This window comes from Xenopus tropicalis, chromosome 2, assembly GCF_000004195.4.
Source record: "Xenopus tropicalis strain Nigerian chromosome 2, UCB_Xtro_10.0, whole genome shotgun sequence".
NCBI lineage: Eukaryota > Metazoa > Chordata > Amphibia > Anura > Pipidae > Xenopus > Xenopus tropicalis.
The window spans coordinates 154472840-154496712 of record NC_030678.2 but is presented as its reverse complement, the minus strand read 5'-3'; the positions used below and the strand labels follow the sequence as shown (position 1 = coordinate 154496712).

The 23873-nt window shown below is 40.2% G+C and overlaps 1 protein-coding gene across 1 annotated transcript; it reads right to left on the bottom strand.

The window, feature by feature from the left end:
- Positions 1 to 930: 930 nt before the first annotated feature.
- On the bottom strand, positions 931 to 20485 carry slc7a1 (solute carrier family 7 (cationic amino acid transporter, y+ system), member 1). Its single transcript, XM_002934028.5, has 12 exons — positions 20279 to 20485; positions 9654 to 10039; positions 8609 to 8767; positions 8170 to 8341; positions 7824 to 7951; positions 6984 to 7206; positions 6561 to 6700; positions 5499 to 5601; positions 4515 to 4717; positions 3906 to 4072; positions 3124 to 3232; positions 931 to 2251 (listed from the first exon to the last, which is right to left on the bottom strand). The coding sequence occupies exons 2-12, from the start codon at positions 10024 to 10026 to the stop codon at positions 2064 to 2066; spliced, it is 1965 nt and encodes a 654-aa protein (XP_002934074.1). The 5' UTR covers positions 10027 to 10039; positions 20279 to 20485; the 3' UTR covers positions 931 to 2063.
- Positions 20486 to 23873: the final 3388 nt, after the last annotated feature.

Genomic DNA, 23873 nt, shown 5'->3' with positions numbered 1-23873 from the left:
ACAAACTTGACCGCGTTAGGAAAAAATTGTATAGGGCAAAAACATTCCCTAAACTTTTTCTAAGCAAGTCAGGAAAATAGTAGCTGAGCAGGGATTGGTCTCTTCTCTTGTGCAACCTGACTGGTTGATTTTAGTTAAAATATGTGTCAGTGTTGCAAAGTCAATTAGCCTATGAATAAAGGAATACTGTCATGGGAAATGTTTTTTTTTTTTTTTTTTTTTAAACCCATCAGTTAATAGAGCTTCTCCAGCAGAATCCTGCATTGTAATCCATGTTTTAAAAAGGCAAACAGATTTTTTTTTATTTCACCCTAAAATCTGACATTGGACTAGACATATTCTTAGTTTTTCAGGTACCCTCAGCCATGTGACCTGTGCTCTGATAAACTTCAGTCAGGTATCAGAATAGCACTCAATAGTAAGAAATCCAAGTCCGGCTTGGGACTCCTCCAGTTACATGGGAGTAGGAGAAACAATAGGTTAGCTGAAAGCAGTTCTAATGTGTAGCGCTGGCTCCTTCTGAAAGCTCAGACTCGGGCACAATGCACAGATGGAGCCTACACACCAATATTACAGCTAAACAAATACATTTGTTGGTTCAAGAATAAAAGTTTAAATGGTAGAGAGAATTATTTGCTATGTAAACAGTGTAATTTAGAAATAAAAAGTACCCCATAAAAATCATGACAGTATCCCTTTAAATGCCCCATAAAGGCACGTGTAAGGTTGCCCCTAACATGGTCTAGTTTGTGCCATCCTCTAAGAGCTGGATTTTGTGAAGTTTCCTCCTCAAGCTGTAGGTCTGGGGAATGTGCCCCTGGGCCCAATGTTCCAACTGGCGAGTCTGCATTCCATGTATTGCCTTTGTGATTGGATCCAGATATATTGCCTAGATAAGGATTCAGCCACAGAATAGCACTTGATATTACATAGAAAATCCCTTTAATTGCACACGGGGTCACATCCGACCCGACAGTGAGGGGCAATAGCTTGATGAAACGTTAGCCTAAGTGTTCCGGACACTATCACTACGTATATAAAAAGTGGAGCCATAATATGGGTAAATAGTGTCTGCCAATGGCAAATAAATACACAAATGACCCAATAAGTAAAAAAAAACAACCCATAAACTATAATATGAGGGCAGGTTTCGAGCGCCTGAGCAGCACTAGATAATAATAGATCATAATACTTAAATTATAACCTGAGATCAAAGCTACAAAAACCCATTTCTCTGGTACAAACATCTCCAGTGCGGACACTACAACATGCACGACAATTCACCACTTGAAAGGCACACGGAGTTATAAGTCAACTTGTACAGCATAAACATACACCTCAATACTGACTTTGTGTAACTACAAACCAGCCTGCCAATCACAAGATGGCTGCAAGGAGGCAATGCCAAACAGGAGAGGAAAATTAAAAAAAAACCAATTTCCTCTGGGGATTCACAGTACCAAAAACTGAGAACGGTTAAGTGCCCTGCACTTAAATATTGTTTAATGTATCAAAAAAATAAATAATTAAAAAAAAAAAAAAAGAAGTATCTGTTCTTTCAATAAAAGCTACGCGTACGACAGTAAACACGCACCGTCTCCCAAAATGGTGACATTTTGTTGCAAAATAAAATTCATTCGCTGGTTCGGAAACCAATGAACTGTAGCAAAGAAAAAAAAAAAATAATAGATGGTGGGGCCCTGTTTGTTCCATTACTTTGGGATGAACATTTCCGAGTGTGTACCAAAAATATATTAAATAGCAAAATGAAGCGCTAATATAGAATATAGTGCCGTATTGCCAACTGCAAGTTTGCTATAGATATTAAGGTTGTCCAGTTTCTTTGTAGCTTGTGTTTCTCTACATATTTCAGCATTTTAGGGCTGCTTCTCATGTAGTGTCCCATATTGGATATAAGTTATTAGCAGCATTGATAGGCAACTGGTAAGGATGTATCCAACAGATTTAAGTACAGTTTAGTTACCAGTCAAGCTCGGAGCGGAGAGCTTTGGGTTTGTTCTGTACAGGAAGTGAAACATGGCAGTAACAGTGCGCAGGAGGGGTCAGTCTTCTCCTGTTATCTCCCACGTGATTGAGTTTTCAGTAGCTGAACCTTTTAGCATGACTTGCTTTTCGGTCTCATCAGCAGGCACATCCTCAGAAGGGCTGTAATTTGGGGGAACGCTCGCTGTTTCGGAGCTTGCCGCCTCGCTGCTATGCCACATGCCGTAACCAAAGTATATAAACAACCCTGCAAAATACAGAAGCTAAAGTCAGATTGACTGCATTTACACAAATAACACAAACCCCTCCAACCGGTCTCCTAAAATCACAGAAAAATGATGGGAAGAGGCATTGTTTGCCTTGTGCCGATTTCCCCCCTTCTTTAAAATACTAACACGTGAATGCTCAGGTTCTGATTTAAAGGTCAACTAAAAAGCAAACAAAACAATAGTTTGTGACTATAGGTCTGCTATATGGAAGATTCTGATTTTTCCCAAAGAATATTTATTATAGCACCAACAGATGGTATAACGATTAAAGGATGGTATCATTAGGCTACCGACCAGGCCAGGCAAGAGGCTTAGGCTAATAATCTCTACGGTTGGGATCAGGCTTAGGCTACTGGCCCTTGGGCCAGGGAACATGCTTAGGCTAATAATCTCTAAAACTGGGATCAGGCTTAGGCTACTTAACATAGGGTGGGGGAACAGGATTAGTCTAATAATGCCCAGGGAGGGGATCGGGTTTAGGCTACTGACCCTAGGGTGGAGACTAGGTTTAGGCTAATAATCCCTAGGTCGGGCACCAGGTTTAGGCTAATGACCCTGATGTTGGGATTAGATTTAGGCTAATGATCCTGGGGTGCGGAAAGTACTATTTCAGTGGGAATCTAGGGATCAGGGTGTAGGAAGGCAGTTGCAGTTTAGTCATATTTAATCCAGGAATGAAGTATGAATCAGAGCAGCAAATACTTGGCTATGGGCACAAAGCAAAATAAGCTGTTTTTCATCCTTGGACCCATACATTAGCTCTAGTTTTCCAGTTGTACAACACAAAGCAGTCACGTGGTAAATACATCACACGATTAGTATTTACACAAAACACTAATATATGCCTTACCTATTACCATCCAAATTGTAAATCGGATCCACGTTCCCTTGTCTAGCTGCATCATCAGATACACGTTTACTAAAATGCTCAAAATGGGAAGCACAGGAAGCAATGGTACCTAAGAGGGAGAATAAGGATCAAATAATAAACCCATAACAACTGCACAAAAAACATGAGTGGTACAAAGAATCTCAGACCTAACCCCCTCAGACCTTTGGAACAGTGAACAAGTTTGGATAGTACTGTATCCCACTACAGGTAGGCGAGTAAACAGAAGCACAATATGCAGCATAAGAAGTTAGGTTGAAAAAAAATACACACGTCCATAAAATTCAGCCTTATATTCCTCTATATAACCTGCCTAACTGCTAGTTGATCCAGAGGAAGGCAAAAATCCCCATCTGAAGCCTCTCTAATTTGCCACAGAGGGGAAAAGATTCCTTCCTGACCCCAAGATGGCAATCGGCCCAGTCCCTGGGTCAACTTGTACTAAGAGCTACTTTTTTTAACCCTGTATTCCCTCACTTGGTCACTAAAAATTCATCCAACCCCTTCCTGAAGTGAATGTATCTGCCAGTAGGACTGATTTGTAGTGTTAATGAAGCTTAGGGGAAGGGCTTTGGATACATATGTAGAAAGTGGGAAAGCCAGAAATTTATAAGTGACACAAAAAGCCCTGAACTTGCACAAGACAGAACCTGCAGTGATTATTAGATTACTGATTTTCAGCCATATTTTTTACATGGTGTTGCTAAATAAAAATATACATGAATAAAATACACCAAACTTACTTTGAAGGAGAGTTTTGTTTTGCTTTCAGGCTGTCGCCAAATGACAATGGTGAGGAACAGACCTAAGAGAGCAGTGACAGCAAGTGGAACAAGAATTGAAGGATCTCCGCTCAGCATTGATTTCTGGCCCAAGACTGCCAGGCAGCAGAAGACGATAACCAGCAAACCTGAGATGGAAACAGATCAGGGAAAAGTGAGAGGAGGGCTCCTCATTTGCAGAACACACAGTGTATCAATAATGAGATTTACTGTTTCTACTTCCTCAAATAAGTTCATGAGGAATTGGGTTTCTACTTATTTACACTAAAATCACTCATTAAAATGTAAGGAAACCCTAATTTGTAAGGACAATAAAACACTATACGCCTCCACAACTGCCAATTCCCCGATGCTTAAAAAATATATATCCAGTTTAATGTAAATTAGACAGAAGTCTTCCAAATCCACCATGATCACCTTTTTCTTTTTTTTTTTTAAAAAAAAAAAAAAAAAAAAAAAAAAAAAATTATATATATATATATATATATATATACGGTATGTTACTACTTTTATGGGCTATAACTTCCAGCCTCAAGGACCACTTACAGGGAAGTTCACTGCAATACTTACCAATGAGTCCAGCGGACACATTTACGATAGAGCCAGATGACCTGGAAGGTTCACTGTTTTGGTTAAAGAGCAGTAATGAGAAAGTAAACTTGTCCTCCACTATAAAACCAACTTGGGATCCTTCAGATGTTTCAGTCTGTTCAGTGGGGTCATCATTGGTGCTTGCCATCTGGTATGCAAGGTTAGGCTGGTCTGGTTGATATCTATAAGGCACAAAAAAAAATAAATAAAAGATCAAATCACAATAAGTATGGTATTGCCCTGGCAGGTCCTAAGAAAACCTAAGGCATTGCAGTAATTGTCCCTCTTTAGTGGATGGTTAGAAGTAACTTACATTAACATCCCATTCTTTCAACCTTTTCTTAATTGGCTCAGCCTAACATGACAAGGGCTGGAACCCAGAAGAGGCATGTGACTAGAGCGCAGGGGGGGGCACTAGGGCACATAACTCTACTACACCCCAAGTCCATATTCTGCTCCTCTATATCCAGGCCAGGCATCTAACATTGTACATCAGAGAATATAAAGATGAAGCTCACACTAAAATTAACTTAGTATAGTGTAGATGGAAGTATTCTAGCCCAATTTGCAGATGGTCATTTTTTTATTTTTTGTTTCTCCTCAGTTGTCAGGCAGTAATACCTGGAGCATTAAAGGAAAATATGAATATGAATAAACACTGGCCAAGCGTCTAAAGATAAATACAAATGTGTTTTTGTTTAGCACAGGCAAACAGGTGGCTATGTGGAGTCAGAATAGACTTAAGAATAGGAAAGAGCCTGAACAGAGAGATAAGCAATAAAAACTGAGAATAACAATAAAAAAATTATTGCAGCCTGTTTTTGGGCTAAGTACCCCATCAACCTGAGGGCATTTTCACGCTAAAAAACAAAAAACAAAAATGAAAGAATAATTATCCCTGCCCCCAATTGTGAATACAAATGAGCACACCTACATATAAGGAACAAGCCAAGAATGTGTTACCTTAGCACCAAAACACAGGCGGCAACCAGAGAGTAGGCGAGCAGGGTTCCAATAGACATAAGATCTACCAAGTCCTTCAAATCAAAGAGAAGCGCCATCAGAGCTGAAGAAACAAAATCCAAAAAGAAAAATCTATGAGGATACAAGCCATATTATGGTCAGATAGAAGCCACCGTGTGAGAATGTTCTTTGTATGACTATACAAGGCCAACACTATAATGGGAGTATCTAATTTGCAATTGCTCTTTTTTTGTGCGCTCTGTAGTGTTTGGCATCTTTAAATTCCAGTATGGAACTATACTCTACCCACATATGTATTCGGCATTTCTCTCCATCTGTAGATTGGGCTGTTACACCACCCCTGGGGTAACCATACAAAAGAAAAAGCTCAAAATTATTCACATCAGTCACTGTCCCAGTGGAGCTTACAATCTAATGTGCCAATCGCAAACACACACACACACACACACTATTTTATGGCCAGTTTTATTAGGAGCCAATTAACCTGTCTTTGGGAGGTAACTCTGAGTACCCATGCAGACACAAACAGAACTACTATACAGTGAATAATAGACACCCTATTGTAAAATATAAGGATATTGTAAGTCGCATTAGTTGTGAGTTTGTTGTGATTTCTCAGTGCCAGCCGAGAAATAGAAATGAGAAGAAAAGCATCAGCTTGATTACATTAGTTAAATCTGCTTGAAAACTAGGGGGAAAAATGAATGTATACTGCAAAAGTACTCAGAAGAGCACTCTTATTTTGGGGTGTTTTGTTCCCCTATCCAAATTACTACATGTAGTGGGCCAATTCTCATACAGCATGTTGGAGGGTTAGATTATTTTATAATTATGATGTCATACAGTGACGTCTATGGGGCCTCCGAGTAGAGTGAGGGTCACAACATTTTTTGGAAGACCACTTCCAGCCTGTGGATCTCCACCTTGAAAGCCCTGCCTTATAACAAATACACCATCGATCACTGATACAATCAACAATTTAAAATATATAAAATATATAAAATGTGACATTAAGTAGAAGCAATTTATTAATAAAATTACCTGCCACAGACCCAGATGTTAGAGTTGCTATTACTGGGGTTTTGGTTTTTTCACTGACTTTGGCTAGAAACTTGAAGAGTAACCCGTCATCTGCCATTGCAAAGATCACTCGAGGCATAGGAAACATGGATCCAAGAAGGCTAAAACAAACAAAAATATCCAAGATCAGCTTTAAAACACAGTCAAAATAATTAACAAAATTGCATTTTCTATCAAGTTTCACTAAAAATAAAACTAGATTATAAAGCTGTAGGAATCTTGCCCATGGTGCTGCGCCCCACAGTAACAGATTAACGGTAACCTTTAACTTGTGAAGTTAGAATATTGAAAGTAAACATCTGATTGGATGTGCAGGTTACAGGACCAGAGCATGCTATGCAAACTCCTATAATTTTAATTTAAAATTGAGTGTGTAACACATACCTTGTAGAAAGGGCACAAAGGGATCCAACAGCAACTGCGTACCTTGCACCATCCCATCCAACATAGTTAAATGCCACAGGTAAGGGGCTTTCTTTATTTAACAAATAATATGGCATCATAAGTGTAAGTGCTGCAGACACCCCAAAGTATGCCACAAAACATATCAGGAGAGAAGCAACTATTCCTATTGGAATGGCTTTCTGTGGGTTTTTAACTTCTTCTCCTAAAAAGACAAGAAACAGCAGTTAAAAACTGTACATAGCATAATGATTCAGTGCTGCCAAGATATAGCATTCCATTTATGGCCCCAAGACAAATTTGCCCACTTAATGTACAGTGTAGAAACTAACAATCGTTACTGCTAAGTAAATAATTACAGAGTGATGAGAATTCAGCCCCATATTTGTTAAATGTAATTTCATTGGTGCCGATTATACATGAAAGTGCAATGCTGAGGAGCTCATTGCAGATACAATACAGGTATGGGACCTGTTATCCAGAATGCTCAGGACCTGTGGTTTTCCACATAAGGGCTCTTCCCATAATTAGGATCTCCATACCTTCAGTCTACTAGAAAATGATTAAAGCATTAATTAAACCCAACAGGAATGTTTTGCCTCTAATAAGGATTCAGTATATCTTAGTTTACTATTTTATTACAGCGAAAAAGGACATTTGGAATTACTTGATTCTGAAGAAGTCTTTTTAAAATGTAGAATTATTTGATTTAAATGGAGTCTATGGGGTGATGGCCTTCCTGTAATTCAGAACTTTCTGGATAAAGGGTTTCCAGATAATGGATCCCATACCTGTATGTGCTAAAGGATGGCTTATTCATACCTGTAGTTGCAATACAGTCAAATCCAACAAAGGCATAGAAACATGTGGCTGCCCCAGAGAGAACCCCGGCAAATCCAAATGGCATAAATCCACCAGCACCGTAGTTCAAATCCTGCTCCTTTGTTCCACTGAAAGCAAAAAAAAAAAAAAATATTATCCTTCAGATTTACAGCACTGCCAGCTGAAGGGAAGTGTGACAGAGATAACTAGGAAGTAGAGAGGTAAGAAGGCTATGCAACGCAAAGAAAGTCGAAGTAATTACCATTACACACTATTACATACACACACACATATAGTATATGCACAGAAAATGCAATTACGTTAGCGACAAAATTTGGCGACATACTTGGGAAGGCCAGTCACATTCGTAACATTGAAGTCGTTTTCCGATAGTTGCCAGTTTTTTACGGACCCTTTCACAAAGCCAGAGATGATGACAAATCCCAAAACAAGGACATTGATGCAAGTAAAAACCTTGTTCACAAGAGCAGATTCTTTTACGCCAAAAGATAAAAGGCCTGCGAAAAATGGAAGCAAAGAAACAAATGACATTTTACTATGGTATGTAGAATGTAACGGAAGTAGTGACATGGATACTTATTATATACAGATGTCTCTTACATAAAAATGCACCATTTTTTACATAAGCACAGCTGAATAAAACAGGTCAAATCAAGACTGAAAACATATCTCTGTGCTTAAGTGCCAATATCCTTAGTAGAACCCTGACATCATTAAATGAAGGGAAAAAGCCAAACATATACAAAGCTAAACTTATACATTACCTGTTAACACCAGAATTATAAGGACAGAAAATATGTCAGGATAACGGGCCAGCACCCCTGGGAAGTTCATTGATATGTGTGCTAAACAGTACTCCTCAATCCGTTTGCCAATAAGATCATCAAATGTTGCACTCCAGGCACGAGCCACACTCGATGTTCCTATGGGGATCAAGAAAGGTGTTTTAGTCAATAATGTTAAATATGGAAGTATTATACTGACATACCCCCAGGGGGCTGCTGCAGTCCAAATGCCTCCCCCCCTTACCCCTCATTGCTAGTGAAGAGCACTCTCTGCACTAGAAGAGGCAAATCTCTCTTTAAAAAAAAAACAAATGCTAATTCAGCTCTTAGTTTCCAGAGGAAACTTTTTTCCCATCCCTGGCAAAGCGATACCTTAGGCGAGGTTTTTAAGAGCAAAAAGGAGGGGTTATATTTTCCTTTTCACATATATGAACAAAAGCAATGGCTGGATTTTGCAGATGACGTTGGTACATGTGCAGAGGAATATAAGATCTCTGTCCAAGGTCAAAATTTAAATAAAAAACATAAAAAAAGAGATTCCTAGTTATTCAAAAAGATCATAAGGATATACAGTATATATATCCCCACAAAGAGTTGCACACATTCTATAAGGCTAACTTCTAGGTGAACTAGCAAATGAGTTGAGGGATAGATGCACTATTCATGCCCATGGGTTCTAGCAGGTGTCTCTCTCACATGAGGGAAAAATGGCAACACATCACATAAAGCGCCATGCTATCATAAATGGGGAATTACCACAGATCATTTTAATTTGCATTATTTATTGCAATATATTTTATACCCTTATGATCTCTGAATAGGTTACATTTTAACGATGCAGGCACTGTCTATAATACAGCTGGGTTGGTGCAATTTAAAGGGCTCAGTAACATTTAGGTTTTATTTTACAGTTATGGGTTTTCCCCCATATAGATATATGGTGGAAAACCCATAACTGTAAAATAAAACCATCTTCCTCCTTGAATACAGAAGGAACTGCACTTTACATGTTGCATTGACTTACCAATTACATAAGAAAGGATTAAATTCCACCCTGTAACAAAGGCCAAGAACTCCCCGACTGTAACATAACTGTAGAGGTAGGCAGAGCCAGTCTTTGGAACTCTTGCACCGAACTCTCCATAGCAAAGTCCAGCTAGAACAGAAGCTAAAGCAGCAATGAGGAAGCAAAGAACAATGGCAGGCCCGGCATTCTCTCTTGCCACTGCTCCAGCCAGAACGTAAACTCCGGCTCCAAGTGTGCTCCCTACCCCTAAAGCAACCAAGTCAAAGGTGTTGAGGCATCGGGATAGCCTGCTCTCCTTGCTGTCAGATCCCACGACTTTGCGACGGAACAGCTGCTGGCCAAACGTTAGAAGAATGTCTCCAGAATTCATCTTTTGTTCAATCCTGAAAAACAAAGAACAGAAATGAGGATGACATGGAGAAAATGCAGCGAAGAACCTTCAACATAGTCCTCTCTAAATACATAGCAGAGGTCTGTTTAATCCTCTGGACACTTCTCCAGCAGTTCTATTGTTCTTGGAGAGGACCTGATTCCTCTGGCATTCATACTGCATATTCAGTTTTAGGGTCAGATTGGGACAGATAAATAATTCTGTACAACAAGTGTCCATTGTTAAAGAATATCAACACTGCTGGAACTATCTTGCCTTCAATATCTAGTTCACTGAAGAGACATTTGGGTGGTTTCTAAGGTTTTCCAGCTCAGGAAATAATGAACCCCAAACAGATATCTATGTGCAAGGACTCACATCTTTTTATCAGTGACTTTTTTTCTAGAGACTTATAAGAAAATAAAATATTTTAGTAAAGATTTCTATTAAAATGTTCTGAGGAGTTTTTACACAAACAATTATGGTCTGAAGTACTAGGTAAAAATTAAGATATTACAGTAACCTCATATTATAGAAGCAAATTATGCTTAATGCAGGGAAATACCTATGCTAGATGTGCTTATTTTGTTTCTATAAGCTATAAAAAAAAAATCACAGCACATGTCAGCGATGTGAAGAATACCATAAATATATATGTATATATCTCCAATACCGGCATTTACCTTGCATTGGTGCTAACCAAACAATTCAGTAGTCTAGCAGTAGAAAGCATTCATGACAACTTGTTGCACAAATGTAAAAGTTTCAATAAACCATATATGTGTTACATCTAATGTCTACACTGGCAGCCATAGACCTCTATGCGCAGTAACCATACCCCATCGTAATAGCAATATCCCAGAGTCCTGTCTGTCTGGCAGCCCACAGCTTCCCAATCACTATTCACAGCAGTTTGTATTTAAACTGGAGCAAACACTCAAGCACACGTGAATTTACAGGTTAAAAACAGATATAGCTGTATATATAACTATATATATGTAACTAAACCATATTCATACAATTTGTTCCTTAGGAGGAAAAGTTTATCTTTACCCACAACTGCAGAATTTGCTGTAAGTGTTGCTACAAATTATCCGAGAGGCCTTGAAGCTACTGCTGACAATTATTTTCCTAGAAATGTGATAAAGATGAACAGCAGCCGTAGCACATAGGCAGGCATACAGATTGCTAGGGAGGTAGCCGGCTATCAGACTGAACTCACTCATAGAAAACTGCCGACACTTAATCAAGACCTTCAGAAAAATCTAATCTATAGATAAACAGAGAGAGAAATGCCAAGCTGAAGTTTTACGCCGAGATACAATATGCCCTTCCTACGTTTTCCTTAACCATCTGTTGGGAAGCTGGTCTCCTCCAAGCAGGTCTTTAATAGTGGCACACAGATATAACCAGGCGTCTGCAGAGCAAAGCCAGTCCCTGAAGGTAAATATGTAATACAGCTAAAGCGCCTCACTTAAAGCGGAACTTTGGCTTCTCAACCAAAAAGTGTTAAAAAGCCCCATACAACACAGAAATCCCTTATATATCTACCGCTGTTATCTGTTCCTTGAAGAAATATGACTAAATACTATTTTTTTGTGCTGAAATCCAGCTGCAAAACAGTTCTTTTTCTGCATCATTTGAAATCCTGGAAGGGTAGGAGGGACTAAAACATCGATGTTACAAATTGTAACAACTTCTCCACAGCTTACGGACAGCATGCAGGAACTACACAACCCACGATGCATTGCATTCTGATGATCCTTTTGTTATTGACATCACATGTGCAGGGGATTGTGAGGATGCAGGCTAAAGGCAGGCTGAGGACAGTCGACTACTGTTACATCTAGTCAATCTAGTCAGCCAGATCAGCAGGGGAATAGGGGGGCCAGGCCCTACTCTGCCTGCCCTACCCTGCCCGTGTGTGCCATACTCTGCCTGCCCTACCCTGCCCGTGTGTGCCATACTCTGCCTGCCCTACCCTGCCCGTGTGTGCCATACTCTGCCTGCCCTACCCTGCCCGTGTGTGCCATACTCTGCCTGCCCTACCCTGCCCGTGTGTGCCATACTCTGCCTGGTCTATTCTGTGCCACATGTACCCACCAACTGGTGTTTTCTACCTCAATGACAAATGGTGAATTTATCAATAAACAATGTGTTCCTTCAAAAAATACCTTTTTAATATATAAAATAAAAACTGAATGGTCTAACTATGGTCTCACTATTGAAATATGGCACTTAAAAACAGCAACGAAAATTTCCTCCGCCTGTATTCTGCTGCAGGGTAGCAGGGGATTTCTACAGTTATGTAGAGTTGAAAAAAGGGGGAAGGAAAAATTAAACATATATATCTATATAAGGTTTCTGTTGTCCAGAAAGTTGATCAACAAAACGTTTCCTTATTAGTCCAACGTACACCATGAATTCTTTGCCTTATGGTAACCATATATAGACTGAACTTGACATTTACACACTTGTGCATGAATTGTTGAGTCTGCAAATACTAGCTATATATATATTGCTCTACCTGATCTGAGAAGCTATGTGTATCATTTCATGGATAGATCACTAGAGTATTCCAGAAGAACCAACATTTACTAACAAATGAACTATGTGAGTGGACATCTGATTAAACTACAGTATTGCGAAAGTCTATAAGAAAGGAAGGGGGGGTATCTACACAGACAGCACAATACAGCCACACAACCCTAGAGTATACAATGGAATATTTGACTTGCTATTCGGGATTTTAGTACAATGTACAAGATGGGGCCCTAACATAAACCACAATTATTATCTTTACAAAGGTAAGATTGCTTGTGTAAGTATGAAAATGAATGTTTACCATTAACAAACTAGCACACTCACTTGTATGAAGGTCACAGCAGCTTATACATATAAACTACACAGCAGCTTATACATATAAACTATAGAAATGTTTCCAAACCACTTTTTACAACCAGTGCAGGGTAACAAAGTAATATACATAGTAATGCTGTAAATGAGGTTGGAAAAAAAAAATAAAAGAAAGAAAAACATTTCCTTCTTGACTTCATGGTGGAAATCAGACCAGTTCATGGATCAACTTTATTCTAATCATTAATCCCAGTACATTATATTTTACCACATACAAAACTCTTGGTGTTGCTGCCCCTTTAACCTGAGAGGCTCCTCTTTCTTCTATACGGATTATCAAGGACACAATAAATATAAGCTCTGTTCTCAGAATTCCTTCTCGGCAGGGTAAGTGACCTTTCATGTTAATGACTGCTTATTCCTGCTGGACGATGCCCAGGAACAATGGCCCCCCGAGGAGCAAGAGAAGCCCAATGTTTAGCTCTACGGGCCTCCCCATCTACAGTCGTGTCCAGAAGACCTTGAGATGCTCTAGTTGAGGTTAAACGTATCTTGCCAAGTACTATATTTTGATTTTACTCAAAGACATTTTGTCCATAACAGAACCGGTGTTTCACACACAACAAACGTGAATCATGGAGCTTTTGCTTGGCTTCACACAATTTAGCCAAATATTTTTGTTTCTCGGGAAACATTACTAATTTTCATGCAACAAAAAGCATCTCTTTGAAGAAAAATATCATATTTATTCATTACTGAAGACTTTAAAAGGTGGCAGTGTCTGTTACCAAGGCACCAACGTCGTTATGAGCACATTATGCCACACACAGGGGCGTCCCAGAACATTTAGTACATGAGACTGCTGTTCTGAGGGAAAGCATACAACACTATGCAGAGGAAAGAACTTAAAGGCAAATTTGGGGTTAGAAATTTAATCCCACAAAACAGAACACAACTTCAACGTTCAGTAGAACCAAAGCTCAGCTTTTATAATAAATATAATCTCACTTTATGCAAATGTTTGGATAATTTATGATGCCCCCTAAGCTTAGCTTTTCAACAGCAGCCCAGAGTACACTGAGCATGTGCAGTGTCACTGGCATGAGAAAGAGTCTAACAGGACCAAAAAGCAGGGAGCTCCTGTGGATAAGTTTGACGGCCTGGATTAATATGGTTATAGGGCTGCTGAAAAGTAAGTTCAGTAAATAAAATACAGAATTCATTTAGAGGTATGGGATCTGCAATCTGGAAACCTGTTATCCAGAAAGCTACAAATTACTGGAAGCCTATCTCCCACAGACTCCACTTAATTCAAATAAGTTTTTTTAAATGATTTCCTTTTTCTCTGTAATAATAAAACAGTACCTTATACTTGATCCCAACTAAGATATAATTACCCCTTATTGGGGGCAGAACAGCCCTATTGGGTTTATTTAATGGTTAAATGATTCCCTTTTCTCTGTAATAATAAAACAGTACCTTGTACTTGATCCCAACTAAGATATAATTACCCCTTATTGGGGGCAGAACAGCCCTATTGGGTTTATTTAATGGTTAAATGATTCCCTTTTCTCTGTAATAATAAAACAGCACCTGTACTTGATCCCAACTAAGATATAATTACCCCTTATTGGGGGCAGAACAGCCCTATTGGGTTTATTTAATGGTTAAATGATTCCCTTTTCTCTGTAATAATAAAACAGTACCTGTACTTGATCCCAACTAAGATATAATTACCCCTTATTGGGGGCAGAACAGCCCTATTGGGTTTTTTTAATGGTTAAATGATTCCCTTTTCTCTGTAATAATAAAACAGTACCTGTACTTAATCCCAACTAAAGGGGTTGTTCCACTTAAAATCAACTTGATATTCTGAGACAATTTGCAACTGGCCTTAATTTTTTTTATGATTTGTGATTTTTTTAGTTATTTAGCTTTTTTTTTGCAGCAAACTATTTAATTTGATTTAAGCTATTCGGTTGCTATGGTCTAAATTACCCTAGTAACCAGGTAGTGGTTTAAATGAGTAGCTGGAATATGAAGAGGAGGGAGCATGAATAAAAAGATAAGTAATAAAATGTATCAATAACAATAAAATGGACCTCAGAGCAATAGTTTTTCTTTTAGCTGCTGAGGTCAGTGACTCCCATTTGAAAGCCGAAAAGATTTAGAAAAAGGCGGAAAATAATTCAAAAACTATACAAAATATAAAATGAAGACCAATTGTAAAGTTGCTAAGAATTGATCACTCTATAACATACTAAAAGTTAACTTAAAGGTGAACTAACTCTTTTATTCCTTATTGGAGGCAAAACAATCCGATTGGGTTTAATTAATATTTAAATGATTTCCAGTAGAATTAGGGTATAGAGATTCAAATTATGGAAAGACCCCTTTATACAGAAAACCCTAGGTCCCGAGCATTCTGGATAAGAGGTCCCATACCAGTATAGGAGTTAGTTAGGCTTGTTATCAAGCCTCTTACAAAGTGCCAAAAGCTCAAGGTAACACAGAACTTTTTAAATTCCAAGTCTATATGCAACACTTAACCTATATAATAATAGAGAAGCATATAATCTACACAGGTACAAGGATTAGCAATATTATTACCTGTCACAGCTTTAGGTTATATGTATGCGAGTCCCATAAAACAACATTAACAGGAAAGACGCATGAAGAGAGTTTGTGCTTCACTAAACATGAAGTTACTTACAATTTGCTCCTGCAAACAATCCATCAGAGAGAGCTCCAATCCCCAGCAATTCACATCTGCTCATCAATAGCCCTTTATTTTCCTGTTTTTTTTAAATGGGATACTCCAATATCTATGCTGAAATCTGCTGTGGTTTCCAGTTCCCCAAGGAGACGCAGGACAGACCCGCATGTTAGGAGCAAATAAATACAACTTTGCCACCCATGCCTCATGGGGGGGATCTCTCAAAGCCCTGGACTGGAACTTGGAAACACAAACGGCAAATAAATCTCACACTATACTTTTAAAAGCCCTTATAAATATGTATATAAACTGGAGTGGAAAATTCCAACGGTTAGTGTGCAATAGATAAATCCGTTTGATCAAGCGCAGCAGTAAAGCTAGATTCTATAAGTTGGTTTCCCCATGTTTACACAGTGCAGACTCAATGGCATTATGGGGTCACTCTGCACCAGACACACAACTAAGACTAATCACAGATTAACCTGCCCTGACTTATCTATCATTAGCCTCCAAGGAACAGAATAGTAAGCAAGTTAAGTCTATGTCATTTTAGCTTTGTACAAGGAACACACTGGATATATCCATATGAAGAATGCAAATGATATTACTGATATTTATATGCACGTTTCCCACACAAAATTAATCAAACCACAAAGAAACCACAAAAAGCAGATCTCAGGAGCAGGCACCATCACACATGTCACAAGCTGCAACACTTTACAATGTCCTGCCTACAGGCTTCCATTTAGCAGCTCGGTGATGTTGGGACTGCAGGGTCCATCATAGCCAGAAGGCAGTAAATTGGAAAACAACAATTTCATCCTATAGTTTAGTAAAGATCATCAGACACACCAGCGTTTTGTGTTTAAATTACACTGTTGAGCTTCAGTGAAGACTTCACAACAGGAAGTGAATATGTAACCGTGTTTCTCAACCGAGCATTTGTTTTCCTCCAAACCTTAGTTTTTTTTCAATTGGCTTTTTGGCCCAAACTTTTGTTAGAACCAGTTATTTGCCTCCTTTTAATCACTATATTTAACTGTATTTGAAAATGTCACATTATTTAGGGAGATCGTGAAGAAAATACAGCCTGCTGATGCCTGACATAGGCAAGTAGTTTGGGCAGATAAGGCCAAAAGTTACTTCCTGATTGGACACCTTAAGGCTCCTGGAAAGGTGGGAGAGCTGTCAGGTACATGTAAGGCTCCCATGGGGAATATCAGTGGTCCCAGTGCCCAGCCCACCTACAGCTATTTGCCCCTCATCTCACTTGTATAATCTTTGGCATAAAAGTGCCATGGTATTACCACAGTTCCATTTTTGATTTGATGTATGAGACACGGCACATAAATGGGTAATAACAAGCATGCTTTCTGGGTGGTATGGGGGGGGGAACAATAAAAATGAATCTAAGACCCAAACATCTAATTTCAGCATGGCCTTCTTGCATTCCAGCAACACCCAACACAATAACGTATATAAAACTGCAAGGCCCTTTACCAGTTCCTCAAGCAACCCCTTATCAGTGCCTTGAAAAAAACCCAGCCCACCAATAACTGTACGCATTGCCAACATATCACATATACTCTCATATGACAACTGATACTTCTATGTTCTTGGCAAGCAGAATTTTTGCATTCTTGGTGCCTTCCTTCTTCCTCATACTCTCTCACAAATGGTTAGGGTGGTTTTTCTGTCATAAACAAAGACACAAATCCTTCTTTAATAAATGGGGAATACCAGCATAAGCTTATTCAAATGATGTTATATAGGCAAGCAGCACTTTATGGAAGGGAACAGGATAAAATATAATAAGTGCTGAGCCTTCGTGACATTGGTATTGAGGCCTGCGGATGATGTTACAGTGCTACATGCGTGGGACACAGCAAGCTGTAAGCTCAGGACATTGATTCCCAGGAGTCCTTGCTTGAACCTGGCCATGGCACCTGTGATTTCTCACATTCACTGACTGACAGAGCAGGTTGCGTACTTCCCGCTGGCACTGGCACTGAATATTATTAAAGGGCGGAGGACATGGGCATCACCAATCGAGGACACTCACTTACAGAGCCTTTAGTAGAACAGCCAATCAGGGAACAAATAAAACCTCCCCCAATAAAACCTAACAGGGGTTTAACCATGAGGCTAAAAAACCACCCACATCCTAATTGCTGCTTTGATTCCCCATGTTGCCAAGTATGGAGTAAGACCACTCCTGCTTGTTGGCTTGAGTACGGGGCAAAAATAAGGGGCGTGCCAACGGGCATCTGCCTGGCAACCTGGTTGATTTAAACACAAACTACACAGGGCCACTGATGCAGTTCTCTACATAGGGGCAATTAATATCCAATTACTGGCCTGTGGGCCAAATCTGTGATAATTATATGCCTGTATGGCTATCAGTAGGCTAATGTCAAACTAGGAATATCTATTTGGGCAATGTCAGACGCAGTGCTCTGTCACCTGAGGGAGATCTCACGTGGGCAAGAAAGAATCTGAAAAAAACCATTAATTCAGATAAATGAAGATTGTTGCACTTTACTACTTACGGAGTGGCCAGATTTTATCAGCCAAAGGTCCACCAGACAGGTCAAGTGAAGACACAAGGAGCTACTTAGGTGCAGCAGCTACAAATGCCAGATAATACCTTGCCATAGACAGTACTAAGAACTGCCTCTCCCAAAACACATGTAGAGACAATTATCAGTAAATGATCAGCTTTGTCTATTTTTGTAGCCACGACAAGTAAGAGGTGATAGATGGGCTTGTGCATCAGAGCTTGCAATCTACAGCAGAAAGGAGAGTGCTGGTGAGCAGCTACTAAACACAAAGTACACCAAACTGGCCTAAAGACACTGAATTTTATCACCTAAAAGGGATTATTTTCTTTCTTTTGAAGATTTTTTTAGTAATGAGTCCCACATAATGCAATTTTTAGGCTGCCCTATCTCGTGGGTTGGGTCTAGTAGCTAGGGACGTAGTCACATTCTCTATTCCAGGGCAGTCCAAGTGCCAAGTAACAGCTGTAGGAAAAGTGTGGGCCTCAAAAGGATTTTTATGGCCCCCAGAAGGAAAGATGGGGGTGTCCATTGGACCATTCATGTCAGGCAGTCAGGGCACATTACTCTGTAAGCACCATATCCCCTACAGCAAAGAGGCAGAACTTGCTGCCCTTCATATTTAGCAATTACACCCATTACCCCCCCAAAAAAAAACTCCAGTTGCTCCTTCCATAGTGCTTTAGCTTGGTGATGGGATTCTGGGACCTGGCCCATCCCTGCCCTACGTGTCCCACGTTACACAGCAGTGTCATTAAATATTTATGAGTAGCCATTAACTAACCATTCTGGAAGCAACAGAAATGGGCCAATAGAAAGTCCCATGTTAATGCCATAAAGTGCTCGTACACCCCCTTGTTCAACACGAGCTTTAAGGGATACTGTCGTGAGTAATTCACTCTGCCATTTAAAATTTTAATCTTAAACCAACAAATGTATTTTTTTAGCTGTAATATTGGTGTGTAGGCGCATCTCAGTACATTGTGCCTGAGTCTGAGCTTTCAGAAGGAGCCAGCGCTACACATTAGACCTGCTTTCAGGTAACCTATTGTTTCTCCTACTCCCATGTAACTGGAGGAGTCCCAAGCCGGACTTGGATTTCTTACTATTGAGTGCTATTCTGATACCTACTGGGAACTGCTTTCTTGCTCCCTTCCCATTGTTCTGCTGATCGGCTGCTGGGAGGGGGGGCATATCATTCCAACTTGCAGCGCAGCGGTAAAGTGAGACTAAAGTTAATAAGAGCACAGGTCACATGGCTGTGGCACCCTGGGAAATGAAGAATATGGCTAGCCCCATGTGAAAATTCAAAATTAAATATAAAAAATATGTTTGTGTTTTGAAAAGCAGATTTCAACGCAGGATTCTGCTGGAGAAGCTCTATTAACTGATGAGTTTTGCAGAAAAAAAAAATCATGTTTTCCCATTGCAGTATTCCTTTAATGAACAGAGTTTGAATTAAACATATTTCTATTTTCATTATGAAAAATATGTTTCATTGTAGAGCTAAAAAGAGCAGATAATTCAAAGAGACTCCATGTAGGTATCTCCCATCCCACCCCATTACTGACGCAAGTAAGGGAACACCCCTATGGCCACAGGGCACCAAGGAGCCCTATCATAACTGCTGCCTTATAAAAAAAAAAAACTAAAAATATATATTTTTAAATTAAAGACCAGGCAAAATGTATTTTCAGCATAAGTCCTACTCATTTAGCCTGTGCGTATCCATACAATACACTGTAACAGCAAATGTTTCACACACACACACACACATACGTATATATATATATATTTTTTTTTTATCATATACAAATATCATTAGCTGTGGCACACAGTCCCAGCATCCCCCGTAGAACTGTAGCAGACCCCACATGACTGGGGCACATGGAGGGGCGGAGCCAGTAGCCAAGAGGCAGCGCTATTGCATCATGCCATGTGGGGAGGTATATTTGTGCCCATAACACGGCTGGTACCGGCAATAATTATTACTATTATCATTTCATGCCTCAGGGCGGCGCAGGGTCGCCATTATAAGTACATTCATACACATTGTGAAGCGACAGCAGTGAGTGAGTAGCGAGCAGGCAGCGAGAGAAGGCGGGACAGCAGCTGTCATTACCTTTGTGGAGCGGAAAATGTGACGCGGTGGGGGGGGTCACGATGGGCTCTCGGAAAATACCGAACTCCTCCTGCACTTGGTACAGCCTTTCTCTCAACCGTGACAGTGCCTTCCGCTCCGGAATAGATTACTCACAGCTCCGGCTCTCTCCCCGGCTTGCTTGGAGCAGGTACCGCTACACGTCACTGAGGGGGCGGGGCTAGGACTGACAGAGCCTTACATGGGCGCCCCTTCTCACACGTGACCTTGACATACGCCGCTCCCATTGGCCGGAGCGGGAGTAGTAAGGCTGGGAGCTGCGGTGCATGATTGGTACCTCACAGAGCCTTATTACTTCATTATCCGCCCGTTCAGGCTCAGGCAGGCTCTCTAGAGTTGTAATAAACCAATATTTACTAGACGTCTGCAATTAAACACTTTGTGGAGGGTGCCCCTTTTCTGTATAAAACTGAAACAGAGCCAGGGTAGTTATTATTCACGTTGCCATCGTTCCTACAGTTGTTGGCTCAAAGTGTACGTGGGGTTTGTGCTGCCAGGTCTAACTTTCAAAAACAAGCAAAAGAGTAAAGGCAAAATCCTTCCCAAACCCTATGGGGATATATATCTGGGCATATCTAAAGTGTATAGCCCCCCCCCCCCCAGAGGAAGAGAATAAAGACTGAGAGAGCTGAGGAATGATGACAGTTCTAGAGTAAAGGGAAAACATGGCAGCAAGAATGAGTTGACATAAAGAAAGGGTGACAGCTGAGCCTGGGGTTAGCTCCCAACTGTCCTGTTCTCAGCCTGCAGTCCTGGATTCTTACTGAAAAATCCTTCATTTCCCTTTGAGCTCCTGCACCAAAAAAGATACAACATTTCTCAAATGTAATTACATAAGGAGGCTTTTGGCAGAGCACCAATTATAACTAATGACATCATTAAGAATTATACATTCATTTCTATAATATACACAAGAGCCACTGATGTATTTATATATGGGCAGCCAAGTGCCTGTGCCTAGGGTGGCAGATTTTGGGGGGCGGCCTTCGGGTACCTATATAAAAATGCACTCAGGCATCACAGATTTCCATAAGTGAGGGTAAGGGGGTCAGGTTGCCCATCACTTTAATGATGTAGGTGCATGTGATGTTACTTATGCGCCAAACGGTGTATTTAGGTCCGGTGCCTAGGGTGGCAAAGGCCCTAAATACAGCCCTGACTATCCTGTAAACTATATCCTAATAAACTGTGCTTAGTGATCATTAGTTATTATCGATGCTGAGTGATGTAATTTCTGTCATGACTCATTGAAACTTGTGTATTATAATAAATGCTGCACCCCCTGTTGTAAAATATGAGAATATTATAAGTAAACTCGGAGTTCCATATAGTCATGAAACTCTTTGGTAACTTATAATATCCATATATATTACAATAGGGGGTGCAGCATTCACTATATATACACACGTAAGGCTGAACATTTCACTCCTGACTGTATTTTATATACTATTTTATTCAATTGGCTCCGATGAGTATGTAAAGGGAATATTACAAGCTGCCTCTCAGCCACACAATAAAGCCAATATAAATTTGACGTTTCAGTAAAAAACAAAAGCCGAAGACAAGAGGGACATGTGCAGCCAACAAGGACAGGGACACTGTGAGCCTATCTCCCAGTCTGGCAAATATTTTGCCTTGAATCTCCGATTGGAAGTTATCAGCGCTGGGGCGTTACACAACATTGCATTTGAGTAAGGAGAATAGGAACCAAACAGAATATGTATGTTTGATGAAATAACAGGCGGTGTGTTTATATTTCTGATTTGCCTACGAAACAGCCAGTGTCCCTGGAACCGTATCACTGTTCAAAAATGTGTTTGGCACTTGACTGAAATATTCACAGCATGAAACCTGCACGCCTGTCTAGCACATAGAGCTCTAACGAGTATTCATTTATTATGTGTATAATCTCCAGCTCACTTAGCAACCCAACAATGTAAATTCTTACTGAAGAAATGAAAGGAGGACTAAAGCCTGAAATTCACTGTATTTTCTGTACCAGCCCAGAGGTTCAGCAGCCCTATAGCAGTATTGTTTCAGACAGTAAGTGTCAATGACATCGCACATGCTCAGTGTGCCCTGGGTAGCTGCTAAAAAGCAAAGTTTAAAGGTTGTCAGAAATGATGTCCTAGAATCTGATGCTCCTGGGATGATTATTACATTCTGATGCTAATTACACTGGTTTCTGAGCTGCCATGTATCCGAATTATTAAATAGGTATTGTGACTTTTAAATCATATCTTTACAGATTATGGGTGGGTGGGTCCCTAAGCTCAGGTAAGTTACAGCAGCACAGAGAATGTGCAGGGAATCAGCAGAAAAGAAGATGGGGGGCTACTGGGGCATCTTTGGGGGCACAGATCTTCCCTGCTAAAGGGCTGATGGACTGGTAAGGTACTAAAGCCACTGATCCAATCATACATTGTATTGGTGAGCTATATACCCTTTAATAATCATTGTCTAGTTTTAGAAAAGCGTTGTCCCAATGTGGCCAATAACACCAACATTGTTGTTGTTTATTACAAGGGACATTATAGTGACCTAATGTGGAAATGTTCTGGCACCCTAAGACCAATTTTGGATTCTAAAAAGAATAATAGCCTTGCATATAGTGTTTCATCTGTGTTTGGCTTCTCAGTGCGCTCCCATGGGTCCAGTCCCAATAGAGAGGAACGGGGAGAGCTATCTCTTATGTTTATTTGAGGCGGGACACACGGGAACCCAATTAAAAATGCTTGTGTGTAAGAGCCTGAAATGAGTCTATGTTTTGCTTTGCTTGTGGAGCCCAAAGTCCATGGGTGGCAAGGGACCGTGGGTCAGGAATACCCACAGTGGGTGTGTGGGGTTAATTGCTTCTGCCTAAACTCTTCCATCAATTTAGAACAAGTGAATAATCCCTGGTAGAAAAAGGATACCAGACCTTTGGTAAGCGAAGGGTTAAACCAAAGCCTTAGTCCAACTTTAGCATTGGATCAAGTGTGCCGATGTAAGAAAGTCACATGATTTAGGATTAGAAATAACTGGGCAGATTATAAATAATGCACATTTCTCATATTTCAGGACTGGGGCTCTCACCTCACATTATTAATATTGTTATTATTTCTCAGCAGAGTCACATTACGGACAGACAATGGGCACTTACTGACTGCTAGATAAACTTACCTGGGCAGCGATCAAATGGGGAGTAATAATCTGAGGGATTTTTATATAGTTTTAGGATAAAAACCTCACGGAGCAGTTCAGTCGCTCGCAATAGATCCCTGCTATCGTGGGCGACTAACCACTCTGAAATGGCTTTCCATCGGCAACAATAGGAGTCACCAGTGAAAAGCCCTTCTTCATGGTTTTCTTATGTAATAACATGGTGTTGAACAGTACCCTAAGCCCAGCCCCCTGCTGATCTGGCTGACTAATTTGAGACTCAAATAAAATGTAAAAGCAGTCGCCTGTCCTCAGCCGGCATCCTCCGATTCCCCTCCAATCCCCGGCACACGTTATGTCAATAAGGAGAGGAACGTCACCGAGCAATGCATTGTGGGTTATGTATTTTCAGCAT

What these genes read in the sequence shown, in the direction of transcription:
- slc7a1 (XM_002934028.5), bottom strand. Translation starts at nt 10,026, where the DNA reads ATGAATTCTGGAGACATTCTTCTAACGTTTGGCCAGCAGCTGTTCCGT. An exon ending in GCCTGTGTTTTGGTGCTAAG is followed by an intron (nt 4,718 to 5,498) that starts GTAACACATTCT and finishes TGTGCCTTATAG; the next exon opens with ATATCAACCAGACCAGCCTA. An exon ending in AAACAAAACTCTCCTTCAAA is followed by an intron (nt 3,233 to 3,905) that starts GTAAGTTTGGTG and finishes TCTCCCTCTTAG; the next exon opens with GTACCATTGCTTCCTGTGCT.